The following is a 23,581-nucleotide window of genomic DNA, read 5'->3' as shown; positions in this document are numbered from 1 at the left end:
TATATATATATTAGTTTTTAATAATACATTTTAGATTGAACCAATAAAATAAACAGAAATGTGTTCTCTGTAGAGGACATGTCTTTATTTGACAAGGATATCCAAACATTGGCATATGACTGTATAGCTGCCTGTAACAAAAAAGCAAGGTAAAACCAATTGTGCGCGCTGCTACTGGCAGGACTTAATGGCATTCAGACACAAGGACTTTAGTGAGGAGACGTACTGATGTTAGATAATTAGTTCTGGAGCTCAATACCTGGACAGCAGCTACTGAATGATGTGTTCAATCACGCTCAATCACTCCAGAGAACTCCGTTCCACGGTTCCCTATTGCTTTATACACCCTCTAGAATGGATTGCTCACTTTGCACTGGCTGCATCTAAGGGTTGTGATACATGGTGTTGAAAGATTTCTTGAGTTCCTGGTTGACTTCTCTCTTGCTGATTCACTCCTCGGTGTGCAGGGCAACATCTGCTGTATCCATCCCCATTTACTTAGCATTGTTATGATCTTTTATTATTTTACCCCACAAACCCATTTGTTTTCAGATGCCAGGGCCGGTACTGGGTCAGGGCAGTGGGGCAGAAGGGCAGTTTTGATAAGGGATGAGGCTTCACAGCTCCCTCTGTTCACCTCTCTCACTGTGTGCCACAGGGTTTAATAGTGCCATATGCTTTACAGCCCTCCACACACCATGCCCTTCCTCCCGCACTCACGTAGAGATCCATTCTCAGGCCATTCCCCTTCCTCTTTCTCTTTCTCTCCCTTTCTCCATCCCTCTCTCTGCTTCCGGAGAAGGGATTGCGCCAGCACACATTGGAAGGAGATAAGAGAAGTCAGGAATGGTTTACTGACCAGGGCAAAGTATCCATCTGTACTGGGCATTAGATCATTTTAACATGTACCTGAGTATTTAAACTTTTGTGCTTGCTCTACAAATTTACACTGTGATATGCATTTCAAATGATCATTTATGAAGGCGTAAATAAATGGCCTGCTGTAGTGTAGTCAGGTGTAATTTGTTTTGTAAAAAAATGGTAGAAAAGAGTTTGTAAAGACTGAACAAACATCTGTGTGTGCAATAAAAAAGTGATAATGATTAATGTATTTTTCAGATGCATCTGAAGTAAGTGATCGAAGCTGGTGTGAAGTTTTAAAACTGAAAAAGCCAAATGTCAAAAACTCTCAGGGGAAAACTTCCACCTACACAAAATATCTTCACTGTGCCAAAGGCAGCGGCCCCTCTTTAGAGAGTTTTCAAACCCTGAGCAAACTTAATCAGAGCTCGGAGGGCTTGGAGATAGAGCTCTCACAAATCATCACTGCACCCCACCCTGTTCCATCCATCACTCAGACGGGCACCCAAATAAATCCATGCTCTCCAAAAAGAAAAAAAAAAAAAAAACACACACACACACACACGCATGATGAATGAGTGAATAAGTAAGACCCTCACACTGGCCCAGCAGAGTGAAGGCCGGACTGTGAGAGAGGGCTTTTTCATAACAGCTTCACTGACTCAGGCGCTCTGAGACTCAGACCGAGGGGCCGGATGCTGCCCTCCGCCCTCTGCTCTGTGTCACCAGCTGTCTACATCACACAGTCCAGGTAGGCTGGAGTGGACGCTGCTGCCCAGCCACTGAGAGTTTAATTACCCTTGCCTCTGGGCTAAGGAGCACCAGTAAAATCAGAGGAGTGACAATGATGGGTGTGAGTCGGGACAAAGTGACCTCAGATAGCTGTAAAACAGAGGTGCTCCCCATCTCAGACAGTGTGAGAGACACATGCTAACACCCAGAGAAGCAAAACTGTATACTTGGCTGTGCTCTACTATTGAGAAACGTATTCCAGTGGAGTTAGGCAGAGATGGGGACTCGAGTCTGAGCTCGGACTTGAGTTGCACTTGAGTCGCTTCAGACTCGCCTTCAAATGACTCGTACTCGAGATTTGGGACTCGTGTACAATCCTTGTGTAATATGACAATAATTATTATAGTTATCATTATTATTTTTAATGTATATATTTAATGTTTATTTGGCGGCCTGTGTTCAGTTTCCTCCCTGCCATAGATAACAACACTGGCCGCAGAAACAGGAAGTTCACTCGCTGGAGCTGAGCACTGTATCATTAACTTTGGTTATAAAATATACTTCTTAATAAAGAATTATTCATTACTTTTTGGAGGATTATTATTTACAGTATTAAATGGTCTAAGCCTAGGCTGCATATTTATTTGTAATGACTGCTGATTATTTTTACTATGCGGTCTGCAGTAAAGTACAACCAACCGAAAGTAAAGGTACTAGATTTTTATTCTTGCTTGATATTTATTAAAAATAAGCAGCCCGTTTAACAATATATTAATGTCCACTCGCAGTGATGTAGCCCAAACTGGTCCAAGGCCTCCTCAGCCAAGCTCTCATTCACCACAAGAAGACACGCTTTCCTTGATTGTTCCACAGTCAAACTAGGAGCCAGAGCGGGAGGCACACAAGAGGCAAGCTTTCTTTTAGTTTCCACCAGATGCGGTAAACGTGCTGCGTGAGGCACCAATCAATCTAGCCCACACTTGGCACTGGGCATTCCACTTCATTTCATGTTCCTCTGTGGAGAGCAACGAGTCTCCATTTTAATCACAGAATGCGCCACATTACAAGTTATTTTTTCCCTGTGTACTGTAAACTAAATAGTTTGGACATATTTTCTGATAGCAAAAGTATTTAAAAAAAACTGTATCAGTTTTTTGCATCACTCTTTTGGACACAGCACTCAAAACTAATTTATGAGAGTACAGTGCAGTGAATATACAGAATACAATGCGGAATAACAGGCTACAGTTAAATGTCAAATCTTGTTCTAGAGAACAGCGGCAAAGATCCTAATAAGACTAGAGATGAGGAAATGAGTGAAAACAAACAACAGGAGAGAGTGAGAAAAACTGCTTCCAAACAAGGGAGAGTGTTCAGTCACAGTGTAAAAATCACAGTGCAAATTATTCTCTCACACATTGCTAAAGTTGGAAACACTAGCCTGTTTGAGGAGTTTAAATAAATTCTATGAATAAGCTACATTTATAACCATTAATGGTACATTTTCAGTTTAGGATATAAACGCCAGAACTCAAAATAATAAAAACCTATGATAAGGACTATGCCATGCTAGTATAATATTATTACATAACAGATAAGTTTTTGTCTTCTTAGTGTTAGAATTATTTAATTACTCCTGGTATTTGATCATTATTTTATGCAATATTTATGTAATATTTCATGGTACTGTTATTATCTGTATAGTAAAATTAGCGTGATTTAAGCCTCAGAAGCAGTGTTCCCAGCTTAACCCATACTCCCCTTTCTCTCTCTCTCTCCTCTTTTCTCTGCTCTGTTCTTTGCTCCTGTGCTGTGCTGCTGGCATCTGTATGCGGCATGCCACCACTCTGCTGATGCAGCAGGACAGCTCTGTGGATAACACAACACAACACACACTTCTGCCCTTGCTCCGACACACACTAATGAAGAGCAGTGTCTCTGTATGTGTGTATGTGTGTGTGTGTCTGTATCAGTGTGTATTGAGGTAATTACTAGTCCTCAAAGTATAAACACAAACACAGACACACACTTCCAGTGAAAGTGAGCTGTATCTCCATGTCTTTGTGATATCTCCTTTAAACTCCCACAGTGCTGCTGGAAAGTGTGTGTGTGTGTGTGTGTGTGTGTGTGTGTTAGATTAGTCAGCCTACTTTGGGCTGGTCAGTAAAATTTTCTTCTACATGCTCTCACACACTACCACTCTGAAGTAACCCCCCTGGACCACCACAGCCTTAATGAGCACAACTGTTACACAGCCTCTCACACACTGTGTGCACAAATCTGGGGGTGTACCTGCATGAACATATCGGATCTACTAGGTCTAGTATAGAGTATGCTGGAGTAATCTCTCTCTCTCTCTCTCTCTCTCTCTCTCTCTCTCTCTCTCTCTCTCTCTCTCTCTCTCTCTCTCTCTCTCTCTCTCTCTCTCTCTCTCTCTCTCTCTCTCTCTCTCTCTCTCTCTCTCTCTCTCTCTCTCTCTCACACACACACACACACACACTGAATGAAAAGTAGAAGAGGAAGGAGTAGGAGGAAGAGTAGAACAACAAAAAAAGAAATACAGAATAAAAGTGAGGGATAATATATAGTAGATTAAAAATATATGATATTATAAATAAATGACCGGTATAATTACATTAATTAAAATAAAATAAACAACGACAACAAGAGGAAGAAAAACTAGAAACAGAAAAGAGGAAGAGAAAGTGCAGGAATAAAAGAGGATAAGAAGAGAAGCAAAATGAAGAGGCAGAAGATGAAGACAAATTGTCCTTCTTATTGAAATAAATGACTCTTCTGTTACACAGAAAAACTAAACTAAACAAAAAACCCCATCGTACTCAGAGAAATTAGGCGATGGATTTCACTGAAGATCTGCTTATTGTGTTGAATGTGAGTTTAGGAATGTTTTCTGCTCCTGCAGCACTTCAGACACTCAGAGACTCGCGTTACAAATGAACCAGGAATGGAAGTCATAAATTACCCAGCGTTCAGCGAAATGCACCACACACTGCAGTGTTCATCTGCTTCTGCTGGAGAGGTTTTGGTGAACTCTAGTGAAGGTTTCTCATCTGAGTGTGTGCTAGTCTCCTCCCACTTCCAGCTGTGTGTCGTCCCCTCTCTCACGCGCTGCCAATCTCAGTGTCACAGTGAACTGGCGGACGGACAATACTCTCGTCTAGCTACAGGAACCCTTGACACCACTTTCATTTGGAACGCCTCTAATTGGTAAATTGTATCACCCTCGTGCTCAATCAGTGGTCGCCTAGCAACAGTGGGCAGAGACTAGACCAGATTTTCACACCACATGAGAGAGAGAGAGAGAGAGAGAGAGAGAGAGAGAGAGATCAGCACCATGGGTGAGGGCTGTTTTGACTCTATTACTACAACAAAGCTGCATTATATCAGTTAAGCTATATACATAAATATATGCAGTCCACCAAAACCCACAGCACCATCTCAGGTGCTACATGCTCGCCCTCGCCTCCCGTTGAGGTCTAGCTCTGAGTCTGACTCATGGGAATATGCGTGGAACAGCCAGGAAGGGGAGTGTATCCACATCGCACATGAACTCTCACGCGGGGATTTGCCATGAACGACTGGCTGGCCTTGGTCCAGTTTGACCTTGGCCAACCCGTAGACACCCTCCTGCCAAAACTCTGACTGGTACAGCAAGGTGTTCCTTCTCAAGCTGAAAACTGGACCTTGTCTACTGTCTGGAGGTTAGCACCATTGCCCACCTACATTTCCTTTTACCTAGATGGAGGAGAAATGTCTCACTAAGACTCTAGATACTTTTAATAACAGCCTATTGTGTGCATCCATACTCGACTTTGCTTTCTAATGGAAAAACAACATTCACATTGGAATGAGTTTCCTCTCCTGTCAGACCTGTCAATTAAGAAACCATAAATTCACATAGAGCGGATATATAGTTTTTCCTTTCGTAAAAGATACCGACTCAGTTTAAAGCTTCCCTTCTCTGTAGAACATGCAGTAGACCCAAATAAGCCCCAGTTTAAGCTTCTAGTCCATCCATACCACTCTAATTATAGTCAGGGCAGATGAGGTAAACCAGAGTTAAAGCCATCCCATCACGTATGGCAGCTAATAGCAATGTGCTGCTTAATGCAACACTTACTTTCCCTTCCTCCTCTTCCTGATCGATTCAGACCTGAGGTGGGCACCATTTTAGCCCTAAATGACTCTGTTTGCTTTGTAGAGCCATCGATTCACACAACCACTACAGCCATTTAATATCAAGAGCCACACAAAGTCCTTCAGATTTTCAGACACATACACTTGTATATGAATGCACATTCCTTTGAGGAAGTAACACTAGATGTTTAACAGTTTGTTATTTCAGCTACTAAATCAATGCATTATTTATAATAGTCAGTGCAAAATGATCAGATAGATATAACACATACGAAACACGTTATTACAAAACCACTTGGTCATAATTATTTCAGATGATCACAGCTACTAGACTATGGAATCAGTGACAGAGCCATAGGCTGCTAATGCTCACAAATACACAAGGGGAGCAAAGCTAGCCCTTCTTATCTGTGTGACCATGCTGACCCTGTAGCCATGGGCATTCATGAATCCATCACTGGTTCAACGTTTCCTTCCTTGGAACAATTCTGGTATCTACTTACTACTGTATACCACGAACACCCCACAACACCTGATGTGTCCGAGAAACTCTGAGCAGAACATTATGACCGTCCCAGTTTGGCTCAGGTCCTTACACATGCCCATTATTTCATTTCTTTAATATTATACAACTGATTTTAATTCACCAAACACAAAACAAGTGATAGCTGTGAGTGTTCTTGTGAAGAGAGTTTGCAGGAGGAGATTAGGGAGTTTAATCCACTGGTTGATTTACCATGACATAACTGTATTCTTATAGTACTCTTATCAGTGCAAAACATAACAAACCATAGCAAAGTAAACTGATCAAAATGATTGTAATTGGTAGTTCACTGGGCACCCAGAGCGTTAAAGGCAATGTCCATGACTGTGGGGAAATGCTGTTCTCATGTTTGTTTACATTGAGAAGCACAGTGTCTCTTAAGGGTAACAGAATGTTTCAGGAAAGTAACGACCGTTGCTTGTAGGAGGCTGACATTTAACTCGTCTAAGTTTTTATTCACAGTTTGAAATACCAAACTCATTAGTTACTCAAGTTGTTTAGTTTTGTAGCACTTCAGTTCTGTGATTACTTTCATGCAATTAGTGCTCTCACTAAATTAATGTCAGTTCCATCTACAGCAAAAATAATTCAATATTACCCACCTATGGAGCACAAATAGATCAATATCCTCATCCCCATGCCCATCCCCATCAACATTTAGGGTTCTCTTCATTGTCTTAAATCCCCTAGATGCGAGAGAGAAAGCCTAGCATACCAGACCATGAAACTTTTTTTTTTTTTAAACATTTACAGATACCAAAGTTTCGTAAACAAATTAGATTCCAGTTTCCAGACAGACAGACAGAATCATGCTCAGAATATTAGAAAAAAAAATTCAATTAAAATTGTGAACATCGCCTTTAACTTGCTTTATTTGACAATGATGATTAAAACATTTACTGCAGCCAATCATTTTTCATCACTGTACATCAAAAGGGGTATAAACCTATAGAAACTATTAAGAAAAAAATGCCAGGAAGTACTTAACTAGAGTGATTCACAATTTTAGGCATGCTTCAGCTATAGACAAATGTAGTGTATAGAGTATTGCCCAAGGACTTATTTATACAACTTACTTTGTTGGAGAGCAGCTGTGTTACCCACTTAACTTATTAGCTTTGAGGAAGAACTATTTATATCACAGTCAATCATTTACCTTTGTGTTGTGTGTGTGTGTAACAGGTCTGAACTCAGAGTCAGATGCAGATGTGCCCTTCATGTGTCATTGAGAGGATTCTTTTAGAGCCTGCTTAGTGTGGACAGCACAAGCATAAGATTTATGTGTGTGTTAATGCTGAATATTTATATATTCTGTTATATGCATGCACGTGTGTGTGTATGTGTTCTGAAAGTGACACCCATGCACGCGTATATACAAACACGCACAACCCTTTCCATTATTCAACGCGACTGTCTTTGACGTGGACTGCAGCAGTATATCAGCATTCAGCTTCTTCAAAAGCGAGGAGAGAAGACAGACAATGTGCCAAGTGTAAGTGAGTGAGCATCAAAAAGCCTGACAGGTTGATTTTCCCTTCCCATCCTGCTCCTGACCTGGCCTCTCCCATGGGAGTGTGTCTGTGTGCAAGTCTGTGTGTGTTTGTGTGTATTAGACAGCTCTCCTGCTGGGATTCTGGAAGATTCTGCATCCTCCCTCCAGCCTTCACAGTAAAGCAGGCCACACTCTGGAGTCCAGAGCATTTCTGGCGTCTCCACCAGCCGATAATGAGCGCTTACATGTTCAGACCAATTACTGCCTGTATTAAAGATCCATCTTAGAAAGTGCATTTGCACATCAAAAAAAAACATACTGGTGACTCATGCCCTGCCTGCAGAGAGAGAGAGAGAGAGAGAGAGAGAGAGAGAGAGAGGTGGGAGTAGAGGGAGAGCGACTGGAAGTTAAGAGAGAAATTTGTGGTGTGTGTGAGGGGGAGAGAGAGAGAGAGAGAAAATGGGTGGGAGTAAAGGGAGAGAGTGGAAGTTGATGCAAGTTGAGAGAGAGAAATTGGTGGTGGGAGAAATTGAGAGAGAAAGACAAATATAAGATTAAAAAGGGAAAGTGTGTGAGTGTGTGTGTGTGTGTGTGTGTGTGTGAGAGAGAGAGAGAGAGAGAGAGAGAGAGAGAATGAAGGTGTGAGAGAGAAAAAGAGGATGACAGATAAAGAGAATTAAAAAGCTGTGTGTAAGAGGACAAAGAGATACACTGAGATGATCACTTCAGACATTTATCAGACAACACTGATCAAATTTAGAGACACAACTTTAGGGTCTTTACAAAATAAACAGTCCACTGAAACTATAGAGATAAGTGTGTGTATGCATGTGTGTGTGTGAGAGAGAGAGAAATAAAGAAAATGAGGAGGTAAGAGAAAGCTGTATGACAAACGTTGTGTGCATTTGCATAAACCTGTGAAAGTGGCTATTTCTGTGCATGTACCGCACAATTCTACTGTGTGACTTGATCAGAGAAAGTAAATCTGGGCCAGGTTTTCCTCGGCCCCCACAGTTTCAGTTAAGTGCCACAATCAGCTCTATGAGCTTCTATACAAGCTGTGGTTTTATAACTTATGAGTATATAATACGATGTGTCCTACATTCTAAATTAGTCTGCGTTTGAATGTGACTTTGTGCATGTTACAGATACACGTTTGTCCTGATGCACATAGCCTTGTTTTGGTACGTGTCAAACTGCACAGAGTTTCTGCTGTGGAGTTTATTTCTCCCCTCTGTTTGCGGATCAGGGATGGCGATGCTGGTTTATGGATGTCAGAAACCATGGCCGTTGCCATGGTGATGGCTCCCTGCAATATTGTGTGCAGGCAGACTGTGTTTGCTGCAGCGTCGGCACGGGAACAGGAGCAGAGCAGAGCAGCGGGCACGGAGAGTATTGCAGGAGGACCCTGTAGAATGCTAATCAGCTCTTTGTCCTTCATCACACACACTCCAATACACACACACATAAAGTCACAGGTATTAGAGGTCTATAGGATCCTATATTGCCATGTGGCGCTCTCTCTCTCCCCTTCCCTCTCTTCTAGTCTCTCTCGCCTCATAGATTTTACATCCACAAAATAGTCATGCATTAGGCCACTCACGTTACATTTTTACTGTTTCTTCAATGTCATGCTACAATTCTATACAAAAGACCACTGGTCAAATTACACGTAAATTCAGCTCTTGTGAAAAACACGTATACTTTAATAATGCTGAAATAGTTATGTACTTACGTTATTTTTTAAACCATTAAATTTTCCTAAATCACTACATATTTATTTATTTAAGTTACAATTAATTTAAATTGAATAGTATTAATTAATTTATTAATTTAAATTGAGTAGTCATGTTTTATTTTTCTCTCATACAATTGAACTATATTTCTCAGCCCAACTCTAAATACACATTCATATAGTGCATAAATTAATAATACAAAAAATATACAATAAAAATGTGATTCCTACCACACACACACCTACGGACATTTTTTGAGTCGCCAATCCACCTACCAACGTGTTTTTTTGGAGTGTGGGAGGAAACCGGAGCACCCGGAGGAAACCCACGCAGACATGGGGAGAACACACCAACTCCTCACAGACAGTCACCCGGAGCGGGAATCGAACCCACAACCTCCAGGTTCCTGGAGCTGTGTGACTGCGACACTACCTGCTGCACCGTGCCGCCCTACCCAATATATATTAAGTGTAAATTAATATAATTTAAATGACATTATAGTAGAGGTTTAATACACATTTCTGGCTCCAAAATAAAATATGTACATCAGTATAATTTGAGTAATCTTTTTCACAATAAATTTTCACAGTAGAAATAATTTCTACAAGGAAAAAAAAAGAACCGTTTAACATATGGAAACAAAATGTGTCAAAATATTTGTTTATGCTACATCTTCTGGTTTAGTTCAAATGTTTTTTCCATTATGGTAAATTTAAAAAACAAACATTAAGTGTGCTTAACTACTAGAGTATTCTTTGTTTACTTCATGTCAGGAGTGAAGGCTAGCACACAAATTTCGATCCCAGAGAGGAGCTATTGTGGCACACATTTGGAAAAGTCTTAATGCTGGCTACATCAGAACATTTTCTGAACACACAATGCATTGCAGTTTATGCTACAACAGCTCTTCTTCTGGAATAGTCTATGAGCCTGTCACCAATTCACTGACTGTCCTTCTTCGTACCACTTTTAGTACTTAGTAAACCCTGCATACTGGGAACATCCTCAAGACCTGTTTTCAGAATCAGAACCAGGCTTATGTTACTGTATAACAGACAACTTAGTTATGATCTGTAGATTTAGATATCATCTAGCCTTAACTGACCAAATCACACCACTGTTCATCCCTCAGAATGCACTAGGGTCTATAAAAGCTCTCCATCTCCTTCTCCCAGAGCCTTGTGCTGGTAATGCTGCAAGACTCTGCACCAATGATAGCCCACTTTCCTCCCAATCGGCTCCTCCTGTTCTTTTGGCTGGATTTGTACCAGCACACGCCCAAGTGGAGCAGCTTGACTTTGCTGTGGCCCTGGCTGAGAAACTTTCAACTGAGCAGAGAGGGAGCAGAAGGCCTGCTGCAACTGGGCCAGCATTCTCAACACACGCAGAACACATACACAAGCAATCTGCTATCACCATGTAAGTCAAGCATCATTTACACTTCTGCAGAGACACATGTAAACATATCTGTTAAGAACCTCAGGGAGAACAAGTGCAGGGTAACTTACGTTTTTGTTGGTGTTGGCATGGACACTATCAGAATCCTAACTAAACAACATCCTAATCACACATGCAAGTCCTTCTATTTAGCTCTTGATAGCTTATTCACCTGAAGAACTCCCTGGTCTGTATCTGCCTCCATACCACAGGGAAAAAAAAGTCCTGATTGGACAATTTTCTATTATTTGTCTTAAGACTTACACATGCATTTTTAGGTTTAAAAGATGTTGTAAAATGCCTCCTTAAGTTCTGGGTTTGTGTGTAGAATAGTGGCGACATGGTGGTGCAGCAGGTAGTGTTGCAGTCACAAAGTGTTACCCCTGCTCTAAGCATAACATAACTAATAACTACATGATGCACATCATACATACACACATACACACACACACACACACACACACACAAACCAAGACCTTAAGGAGCTGTTTTAAACCTAAAAATGCAAATCACACAGCTCCAGGGACCTGGAGGTTGTGGGTTAAGTCCCGCTCTGGGTGACTGTCTGTAAAGAGTTGGGTGTGTTCTCCCTGAGTCTGCATGGGTTTCCTCCGGGTGCTCTGGTTTCCTCCCACGGTCCAAAAACGAACATTTGTAGGTGGACTGGAGACTCAAAAAGTGTCCGTAGGTGTGAGCGATTGTGTGTGCATGTGTTGCCCTGTGAAGGCCTGGCGCCCCCTCAAGGATGTTTTCCTGCCTTGCGCCCAATGATTCCGGGTAGGCTCCGGACCCACCGCAATCCTGAACTGGATGAGCGGTTACAGATAATGAATGAATTAATTAATTTATGCTTAGAGTATGCATTAGCTATGTAATTTTTTAAAATGTATTTCGTAATAGAGAAAAAAGACTCATGTTCAGCCCATAAAGTAGAACATAGGGACCCTATGGATTGGCCCTCACTACACAAGAGTAAGAACTTGGGCATCTCTTGATTGCATTACAATCAAGGGATGAGCTTAGGGAGAATGCCTGAAGGGAGGAGTAGTTTATTCTGTGCTTCATTTTGAGTCATTCCCTGGTGAGAACCCTTTTCTGCATAGCCTCATTGACACTGTTATGCTCTGACAGCACATGCCTTTCCCAGAGGTTTCCATTTTTTGTGAAACAGTAATCCACAAGCACATTTAAATCTACACACAAAAGCAGTGATAAGATCAGTGCAAGGACAAAACTTGATTGCTATTCATGAAAAACGTCTGTAATCAACCTTGACTTAATAAATGCACAGCCTGGAGATACAAGACCATTGTGTTCTTAAGTAACGGTCATAAGGTCCATGTCCAGTCAGGCAAGGTCAGCTCTGAAAACCTCTGAATGTCGCCTTCTCAATGCACCTATAGCGTGTCACATAAAGCATTGGAAATGGGGGGAAAAAGGGAGGGGGCCCTTTAAGTACCCAGAAGCAATGGTGGAATGAATGGGCCTTTCCTAGCATCAATAAATCTGCGCTAATCTTCCTGCCTAGACTTCTCCAGGGAGAGGACGACTATGATTCCATCAGCCTGATGGCACAGTCCACAATGGCTGCTTGTGCTGGACGAGTAATTCCCTCTTTCCTCAGCTTCTCTCTGTCTGCTCTGGAGGGCTGGGGGTAGTTTGGGAATCCTAGACCTCTGTGCTTCAGGGAGGCTGCTAAGAGGGGATTGTGGCACAATGGTGAACAAGACCCAATAAGAGAGATATAGAGAAAGTGAAAGTACCAAACAAGTCTCCTCCAGCGGTACTGTAGCCTCTCCATGTGGGTCCCTTAGTGATGTAGACACAGGCATCCACATTTCAGGAGAGAACCATTAACTTCACACACTCCAGAGGTTGTGAAAGAAAAGGCCTTATGTTGGTCAATAGTGCATCAAGCATGTATGTCACTGGTATTAGATTCAATGTGGCGAGGTCTGAATAAGTCAGAGCATACATTCAGCCTAGAGAGAAACTGATTTTCAGCTCAGCTCATTTTAGAAAGGAAACCTTTGTCTAATCAAAGAAATGATATGAGGTGACAGATGTACACTCCTATTCATTCAGCTGATCAGGGGTATCTTTTTCAGATTTTTGCCGGACCGTGTACCGTACAATGCGTGTTGGCCAGATCATCGGCTCGGTGTTGGTTGGTTCAAAAGCTTGTCAGAATGGCTCAGAACTCTGCAACATTTACACATATATTATTTCTCACAGAGAGAGGAGGACTGCTCAATTTGTCTTGTCTTATTTCAAGTGAGTGTCCTTGCCTGAAATTTTAACTGTAATTGTAAAGGGAAGAAGTGTTAGGGAGACATTTTGTGGCATTAATGTGTTTAGAAAACTCCATACAGCTGTGCACAGGCTCCTTCAACTTCACGTGCTTTAACCTGTTGCATTGAATAAATAAGCAATTGTAATTATTAAAATCAAAAAAATGTTTCTGCTGGTCTTTGGTGGTAGATCATCTAGTATTTATTCATTCATTCATTATCTGTAACCGCTTATCCAATTCAGGGTCGCGGTTGGTCCAGAGCCTACCTGGAATCATTGGGCGGGAAATACACCACGGAGGGGGAGGGGGCGCCAGTCCTTCACAGGGCAACACACACCCTTACACATTCACTCACACACTCACACCTACGGACACTTTGGAGTCGCCAATCCACCTACCAACGTGTGTTTTTGGATCGTGGGAGGAAACTGGAGCACCCGGAGGAAACCCCCACGCGGACACGGGGAGAACACACTAACTCCAGGTCCCTGGAGCTGTGTGACTACGACACTAACTGCTGTGCCACCGTGCCACCATCTAGTATTTATTTTTGAATAAAATTAACAAGAAAAGCACTGATGCATGTGTTTTTTAATTATAATCAAACACAAAATAATATATGTAAAATATCCCATGCCGAGCTTCACATAGGGCCCACCATACTCTCTTCCTACCTCCAGCCACAAAATTTCTGTGGTTTGAATCCTACACCTCAACACTAAGGTTGCTGTGGCTGTTTATGACCCGATCAGCAACCAGCTACATCTAACAACATTTAATAGTATCCTACAACTACCAATTAGGTATAGTGTTATATATTATGAACAAATATTTGTGCTCCTTTTTTAATTTCTGCATTTATTAGTCTTGCCCTCCATATTTTCTGCACAACACAATAACATAATAAAAACCACATGTAAACAAAGACATTGATATGAAGCACCAAAGCTTCTCCAGACCTTCCAATGACAAGGGAATGTATTTTGGGCTTTCCTGTTTTTGAAATGCCAGAAACACCAAAACAATGGCTATACGGCTAATGGTGGTCCAGTAAAACTAGGCTTGCCTAGTTTCTCTTTGCTCTTATTTATATATTTCTGTCCACTGTGTATTGCTTTTAGAGATCAAGTTACTTACTAAGACAAATACATAATGATCATTTTTTTCTCTTTTTCTCTTCGCAACAAAGTTAGACATATATTGAATATACACATTTTGACTGCCAATAATACTACATGCATGTTACTGAATGGATATCCAGTTACCTGCAGGAAAAACAAAGCAGCAAATAAAAACTAACAAATACAGGATCACTAGATTAGTTAAACCTTCCTTGGATCTACTCTCATCATCCATTTTATCAGCTGCACTGACCGTAAGGGAGCATTTTATAGCTCTACATTTACAGACTGTAAAGCATGTTTTCTCATCCTCATTTCAATGCTGTATCTGATCCACTGGCACCAGCACAAAACACACTAATACACCACCACATCGCTGTCACTGCAGCTCTGAGAGTAACCCACCATACCAATTATACCTGCTCTGGGGGGGTCCTAACCATTCAAGAGCAGGGTGAAATGAGGATAAAGTATGAAGAGAAACACATGGAATGATGTCTGTAAATGTAGAACAAATAAAAGTGCTCCTGTATGGTTAGTTGAGCTGATAAAATGGGCAATGAGTGTAGATACAAAGTAGGTGTTAATAGCCCATCCAATTATATCAAATTTAATAATAACAATGCACATAATAACAGCAGGATTTGCTGGATAACTAACAAAGGGGGGCTACCCCTTCAGATGAGCCAAAAAGCACTAAACTAAGATATTAAAGATAGAATGCTAATGAGACCTCATCATCTTGTACATGAGGCCGATTCTTCTCACTGGATGAGGGGAGCTAACAAGTTCGTTTGTCTGAGAAATATCTGAAATACCCAGGCATGTAGTATATATGTGTCTCATTAATAAGACTTTTCAAGCATACCCAAAACTGAGGCCCTACTGGTCTGAAAGTCAACTCTCAATCCTTCCTTAATGGGGTTCTGCGACTGAAGGAGGCTGTGGACTGAAGTGAACTATGGTTTGGGCTAATTTAAGTCTATAAGAGATTTAAGCAGTGACCAGTGTTGCTCGGCCAAGTCCATGGTGGTTAAAAGTCTTGTTGGTTTGAGATTTATGAGATTTAAACATTAAGTGATCTAGGTAGCACGAAATACTTTTACACTCATTTGCTGATCCACTTAGAGCATGTCAGTCATGATACTATGCTTCTCAATGCAGGTGTACGAATGGAAAAACACAAACAAACCCAAAAACACCAATCTGCCACAAAACATGATACAATAGCAGAACCATCAGGTCACTGACAACATGATCTTTCCTGGGAATGTGTTCAGTTAAACGTGGCTAATCAGTGGTGGCAGTGCCTGGCACATGACTGAAGCAAGCAGAGCTCCAAAATGTCCAGGCTATTCTGAAACCCTGCTTAATTCTTTTTTCCACACGTCGCCCCCTACACTGCAGTGAGAGGAAGGCTCATCCAAGTGTCTCTTTTCCGACAGCTTATGCCAATACGCCGCATCCCCATTGGCCGACCTCCATCGCGGACATGAGGGGGAGGGGCAGGATGGCTCACTTCCTGGACTGAAAATAACACCAGAACTGAGAAATCTCAGACTGAGATATGTTCATCACAGCTGACCACAATTACGCTTCCGACAGGTTGAATATTAAACCAAGAGCCCAGCCAAAAAGAAAGAAAAAAAAAAAAATACACGACATTCCTCTTAGACCAAATATAGCGGATCAAAGTCCAAAGGAGGCCAATTTTATTTCTTTCTTTAAGAAGACTAAGGAAGATTTTCCCTCATAATTATACGACTGAATCTCATGTGTAAGCCGTTTGTGTTACATATTGTGGAAAAATTTGCTCAGTTTGATAGCTACCCTGTTCTAGTCTCTTCATGTCTGATATAGATGGCTCCAAGGGAAAGCTTTTTAAAACCAGCTTTTTGGCAAAAGCAAAGAGAGAAGTGACAAGCAGCCCCAGACCCACCTCCAAGCTGTACTGTTCAACTGTCCTCTTGAGAGGATCCACAATCTGCCAGCATATAAGAATACACAGATCAATCAGCAGCATCCCCCCTACGATGATCAGCAGCTTCTGGTCCTTGATAATCTGGAGGAAAAGAGAAGAAAGGGATTGAGCAGGGGTGAATGGAGGAAGAGAAAGAGCGACAGTGGCTTCACTCGTACGCTGAACTTTGCAGGATGAAAGCGCTGGACCTGTCTGATCTTTTCTTTTTATTTAACAGTATTTGACCCGGACAGAATCAAAGGAAAGGTCATGGTGAGGAGGCACTGGGTGCACTTTAGAGGAATCGCAAGGGAGAAATGCAACGATTCCTTTCAGGTGCCCCAGCTCTGGGCTCAGAATAGAACCTTCGATTGGTTTTGATCCATGGGCTTTTGATGGCTTTGGAATTGGCCAAACAAAGACAGGCCAAAACCTTCCGTGTCATTGGAAATATTGCAATACATTAGGCTACAAAGACACAGTGAGTGGGCACATGTCTCAAGGGCAAGAGGTCCCCAAACACCCACCAATCAAGGTTCAATCATAACAAACCTGGCTTATACTTGGCCAACCAGTGAGAGTGGAGGAAAACGTGGAGACCGTCTGCCCGGACAGATTCCCTTTATCCACAATCAGACGGAGGTGGACAGTTCAAGTAAACACTCAAACATCTGAAATGACGGAGGATCATAACATTTCACATGGACTTAACAATGTGAAATGTGACCTGCAATTACCAAAGGGTGGTTTTCACCAAATTCTGCAGCTACAGTGCAGGCAATTGTTTACCAGCATAAAAAAAATTGGACAAACCTAAAAAGCAGAGGACATATATTTGCAACAGAATTACAGAGAAGCAGTAACAGAACCGCAGTGATTATCCTGTACTCAGTATTTTACAGACGGCAATAAAATCAAACAATAATATTTGGTACTGCAGCTGAGTGGTTAATCACTGAGCCGAGAAATTGGTGGTTTGTTTAGCTGGGTATAAACGCATATGAAAATGGAGCACGAACCGACATCTGGCTTCACAAATGTATGGGCATCATGTATGGCTCCTGGAACATCTAGAGCAGTATTTTCCAATGGATTTCAAATACAAAAACTGTGATGTGTCCAATCTTGATAAAATGTTGACATTAGTTATAGATTTAACAAAACCAATTCTCTGCACAAACATGTGTTTCTGTGAACACTGTGATGTGCGAAGCACCCACAGTTTAAAGTCGTATTCTGATGTACAACTAATATTTAAGCACTCTGTTGTGCAGTATTATGTTGTGCGCACACGTCCACACACACACACATTGTCTTTGTGGGATATTTCCACTGACTAGTGTAATAAAGCTGAAGATTTTAAACCTATTGCAGGTATCCCTAACGTGGATAAATGTGATGATCTGATGAGCAGATGATCTGATCTAGAACATGTGAGATGGTAGGAGACTGTTAGCAGTATTTTATGGCTGATATCTCCCTGTCTAGATTGAGAATCACATCTTTAATAAGAGCAGGAGATGGTGTCTATAACTGCTGTTCAGCTGCCTCAGAAGGACTTATTAACAGCAGTAGTCAAACCGTTCAAATATTTTGTGGGGACTACCCAAACATCATGGAATAATATGTGCCCTCAAAGATTTAAATACATGCCTGTTCATAACGTCACTGTCCAAAGAAAAAAATGTATCTCCAAAAATAATAACTTTACGTTAGAAGGAAAAAATCTCCTTAACTTTCAATATAATACAAAATTATAATAATTCCAAATAATTTTGGAGCATTTCTATTGGTTCCTTCATTATGAAATTTTCACTAAGTGTGAAGGTTAGCTGCTGCGCTCAAATGATGCAAATTAAGGACTAAATTAAAAATCCACAAAAATGAACATACAGATATTTCATTTCACTGGTGCTCATAGTTCTGGCAGCAGTCATCATTTGTAGCTACCAAAGCCCCAAAGTTTGAATAGCAGGAATCAGCTCACTGTCAGGGTCCTGCAGTGGGGGATCAGTCTTTAGATTAAAGAGCTGAGCCAAGACCCACACTGGCCTCTGCTAACTGCAGCATTAGTCTCTGCACTGATGGAGTGAGATGGATTAAATAGTGCTAATTAGGAGGGTGAGGCCTACACTTTCACAACAAATTCCATGTTATGCTCAGGAGGCACTGAGGTAAATCAGTGTAAAGAAGAGCATTAGAAGAGCATATCAACTTATACATTCTGATGATCAGATCAATGGACAGCCTGCTCCAGAGCTCAGACCTCAACAAAAAAAAAGCGAACGAGAATAAAAAAAAATCTCTGAAAGGAACGAAAGCTGAAATAATGATAAATGGTGCCAACCTTAAATACCACAGAAGGTATTATATTGTTATTTATTATATATTATATTTGAATTTTGTTTCTTCTGGTTTTCTTCTTTTTCCCAACTGACAGATTGAAAGCAGCATTGTCCTGTTTTTATTTTTATTTTTTTTTATCCCCTCCCTCTCTGCTAACTATGGGTTACTGCTGGTGTTGTCACTGCTGTTAATTAGGTGATACCCCCCAGTGTGATTTTGTTTTTATCCACTGCATCTTATTAGATGGCCTAGGGTGTAAACTGTGAGATATGACAAAGTGGTCTAAACACATGGTCTAAACACATCAAAAAGGAGTGTGTGTAAGTGACACTATTCTCTCTCAGTGTATGTGTCCACCGCTATCAGTCTTTCTCTCCTTCTCCATTCCTTTCACTTTCTTTCTTTGAATGAATGTTATGTACCCTTTTCCCCAGGCCTATAACAGACTATCTCCCCTTTTAATCTCTGTCTCTCCAGCTCTCTCTCTTCCTCTCTCCGACAGCTCGCCCACTCTTCCAGCCCCCACACTGAAACAGCAGCAGTAGAGGCAGAGGACTGTGTGTGTGTGTGTGTGTGTGTGTGTGCATGTGTGTGTGTGTGTGTGTGCACTCTATAAATAAAGCAGGGCAGCAGAGCAGTGCAGCTAAGGGCTAGCCATCTTTTACATAATCATTCGCACAACAAAGACACACTGTGTCATCTGCCTCACTCTGCACTCGCAAGCATTCTTATTTTATATCTAAAACTGAGAGGAAGTGGAAATAGAAAGCATGTCAGGAAGAGGTCGGGTTGGTGTGTGTGAAGATCTGATGTAAAAGCAGACATGGCCTTTAATGAACTGTGTTTGACTACAGTGTGAGTGAGTGTGTACAGACAGTGCTGTGAAAATAAGAGCCATAGATCTGTAGAACAGTAGCTGAGGTATGTAAGGGTGGCTGCTTGAGTGAACGTGGGGTGAATGACCCCCTTCGGGAACAGCCGATGTTGGGAAGACACAACTGTAACTCTTTTTTTAAATTGGTGGTTGATGTAGTGTTGAGACTTCTAACATTACATTCACTTATTCACCTTATTCCACCACGCTCCCTTTCAAAACTTTGATTTAGTACGATACAGATGCATGTGTTTTGTGAGTTTTATATAAAGATAGTGTGGAATAACAGTGGCAATAAAGGTGAAAAATCCATGGTCTCTGGGTTTTAAACAAAGAAATTAATTAGACTTGTTTGTCAAAAGATAACTTCAGCCTTGCATAGTCACCTCTTTAAGGTCGAACAGATAATTCAGATGAAGCTGCCGAATAATGGCAATATTATATATTAAATAAATAAACAGGTATAAATAAAATGAACATTTGAATATGACAGTTGAGAATAAGAAGTAATATGACATTTAAAATGATGTTAGGGGCCCATTTAACACTAGACGAGTTGAGAGCCAGGTGTTTTTTTGAGTGCTGAGAGTGAATAAATTTACTCAGAGCAGACAGTCACTGCAGTCACACAAGTGGCTCTCGGTGCTTCCAGGTCTCGGGGGGTTAAAAAGCATAACGCTTCTAGTGTTAAGGCGGAAATACAAATTTAAATATCAAGGTAAAATAAACTAAACTGGGAGAAAAAAACTGCAGTGGCTCATTTGATTTTGCATCACCATGTTCTCCCACTCCTACAGTGATTTCTCTCCATCCAAAGCGGCGGTCAGTTACACCTCCAACGACGCTACTTCAGCACTGTCAACTTTAACACGCACTCAATTTAGAGTCCGGTAAAAGTACAGCTCAGAAATGTAAAAAAATATATTTATTGGAACGTATGTCCAAAAGTATGTCCTAAACAGAAAACACGCTTTTCATTGGTCGTCACCTTTATTTAGCCAATCAGCAGCTAGAGCTATCTGTCCATCATTCAGTGCTGCAGCCAATGGAATCACACGCCCCTCCTACAGGGGGTAATTTTGCAACGGCGCTGAGAGCTGCAGGTCAGAGCGGAAACACTGGGAAATAGAAGCTCTGCTTTAGATAGAACCCCTCAAAACGGACCTGAGCGTCAATTCGTTTGCACATGCGTGGCTACACACAAACTAGTACCAATGGTTGCTAGAAAATGGCAGCAAAACAGACGAAGGCATGTACTTGCAAACTAAAGTCAGTGACAGAAATGGTAATCAATAAAAAAAAGTTGGATTAAGCCTCATAGCAGCAAATGTCTTTGATGAGGTACAGATTAAGCAAAGCCACAAGGAGCTAAAATAACATTAGTTAAGCCATTCAATCATTTTCTTCAGTACAAAAGAAATGATTGGATTAACTATTTACAGTTTTTGTTATTTTTTGGCTTATATAAACAACTAATCTCTTGATGTCATCAGATCTTAAAACTTATTGGCTGCTATCAGGATGTTAAGAGTATTTTGAGAAATATAACAAATGTTTTAAAGAAATTTCACCTACCCTAGCTTTAATGTCTACATTTAACGTGTAAAAAAAGTGAAAACCATTAAAAATGGAGATACGCGTTTTTAATCGGACAGTGAAGATAAGTTTATTTATCATTGCTGTGTGTGTATTCAGTATTAAGGGATCCGCTGTCTCACTGGAGGTTCTAACACAAAGTAAACAAGGGCGGCCCCACCCTTCATGTCATGGATAATAAGGTGAAAATCTGTAACATGAATTAATGAATGAATCTGTTAATTACGCTGGATAAGGGCATCTGCCATACGCCATGAATGTAAAATGCTATTATTAAGTTTGGAAGAATGGAATAGTTAAAAGTGAAGAAGGTTAACAAAAGTTAGGAGCAGATCAAACCTTAAACATTGACTGATTTAATATGGTAAATTAATGTTGAAGGACTGGGTGATTTTCTTTTACATTTACACATTTACATATGAATGAAATTTTGACCGAAATAAATAAATAATGTGTGGTCTCTGACCTTTGCACAGTCCTGTATATGAATGGGATGCGTCACTATTCTCATTGAAATGGTTGCATTTTCCCTTGGCAATGTGAGCAGTAAACAGATAAACAGTAAACAGTGCACGTACACATAAAACCAAAACACACACATTCATTCTGGTAAAGATGGTTAATGTCTGGTGGTGACTGTTCAGTCTGTTCACTTGTGATGATTCATGCTTTTAAGGGCAGCTGTGGTCACTATGTGAGCAGCCTATAGTCGGTGTGTGTGGATACACAGTTTCTGCTGAGAGCTGATTGATCTGAAAGTGAGTTATAGATGGATCTCTTTAGCTCTGAGGAAGTCAGAGATAACTGCTGAACTATGTGACCTTATTGATGATACCATGACCTGCCTGAACACAACTAACATGTCTGCACTGTTCCTCTCACTCGCCTCCATCTTTTTCCTGTCTGTCTCAGCCAACCATCATAGCTCTTTCTCTCCTTTTCCCTCTTCTGTCATTTCACTTCTTTCTCTTTCATTCTGCCCACCCTTCCTCTCTTTCTCCAATCTAACTTTTTACTTTTCTTCCTTCCTTAATTGTCTCATACTTCTTTCATATACGTCTTCTTATCCGTCTCCCTCTTATCTCCTTTCCTTCATTGATTGGACCACCCCTGACTAATTTTCTTTCCTCTTTCACCTTTTGTTTCTTCTTATGCACCTCTCTCTCTCTCTCTCTCTCTCTGATGAATGGTGTTGTATGTGAAGGTGCAGTAGATGTGTTGAGCAGCTGAGAGGAAGCTGTAGTTTAAATGGGAGCAGTGCTGCTGCAGCTGCTGTTAATTATCATCCAGCTCTGTGTTCTGTTCCACTGAACCTGAATAACAGAGTGTGGACAACACACCATCACAGTGCAGACCTCGCCATAGCACACACCCACAACTGCCTTTACAGCCCAAAAATACTGTGCATGAGTGTGTGACCGACATGTTCAAACTTCAACTGATGCCTGAGCTGCCTCTATTCTGATCGCTACAGGGATTTGGAAGGAGACTTTGTAGAGGTGAAATAAGAAATTTTTCATTAGGGGAACATGTCACTGCAGAAACACAACCTTGTATCTCCAGAATGGTATCTGTAATTTGAAAGAGAGCTGTGGAACATTATTTTGTCCAAGTTATATGGAACCATTTGTATTTGTCAATTTTTCTTTTCTTTTCACTCAAAGAAAAGAGCAGAGGAAAATGCCTACACTTGAACAATTTAAACAGGGCCTATACAAACACAAAAATTGAACATATTGTTTAATTGCTTAACAAGATACATTTTCAGTGTAACAGAAAGACTTTTATCACCAGTGTCATTCTTCTGAGTCATTCTGGAGCATTTCTACTTGTGCATTCATCATTTAATTTCCTCACCATGTAAAGGACAGCTGACATTTACAAATGGCATACAAAAAAAACCCCATAAAACCCTAAAAGTGTTTCTTAAATATTGTCTGCAAATATCCTAGACAGCTCACCTTCTTCTTCATCTTGACGTTCTTGAATATGGCGTGCACTCTCCAGGTCTTGGCGAACATGGCTCCGAAGGCAGTAGTGTAACCCACGATGAGAATCCACGTGCGAACCTGAGTAGCACACACATTTATTTAAATACAGTGACTACACTTAAGCCTCATTTGACTGACAGCTCACATTGTAATGGTCACTAAGGCTTTTTTCCCCTTCACTAAAATCCTTTTATTTCCCCCCGTGTGCTATCACACAAATGAATGGCACATGCTCCTACAGCCACAGTACTATTCAACATTTGAAACAATGTCACTATTTTCCAAGTATTAAACAAATTATATCGGTGTAATAAGTTAAATGGTAAGAAAGTTCTGTAGATTTTTTTTTTAAGAATTTCAGAATTGTTTTGTATATGGAAAGTCTTTTGAGATTCTCTGAAGAGTTGGCCTATAAAAGACATGATATGGACTTATAAGCT

The 23,581-nt window shown here is 40.9% G+C and overlaps 1 protein-coding gene across 1 annotated transcript in view; it reads right to left on the bottom strand.

The window, feature by feature from the left end:
- Window positions 1-23,581, bottom strand: part of gabbr2 (gamma-aminobutyric acid (GABA) B receptor, 2) — a 229,682-nt gene that overhangs the window by 39,706 nt on the left and 166,395 nt on the right. Inside the window, exons 12-13 of the mRNA XM_066675912.1 lie at window positions 23,112-23,219; window positions 16,314-16,436 (exon numbers count right to left, since the gene is read on the bottom strand). Of these exons, the coding sequence (XP_066532009.1) occupies window positions 16,314-16,436; window positions 23,112-23,219 (231 nt within the window). The remainder of the gene's footprint in view (window positions 1-16,313; window positions 16,437-23,111; window positions 23,220-23,581) is intronic.

The sequence above is a fragment of the Hoplias malabaricus genome, chromosome 6 (genome assembly GCF_029633855.1).
Source record: "Hoplias malabaricus isolate fHopMal1 chromosome 6, fHopMal1.hap1, whole genome shotgun sequence".
NCBI lineage: Eukaryota > Metazoa > Chordata > Actinopteri > Characiformes > Erythrinidae > Hoplias > Hoplias malabaricus.
This window is presented reverse-complemented; position numbering and strand designations above follow the sequence as displayed.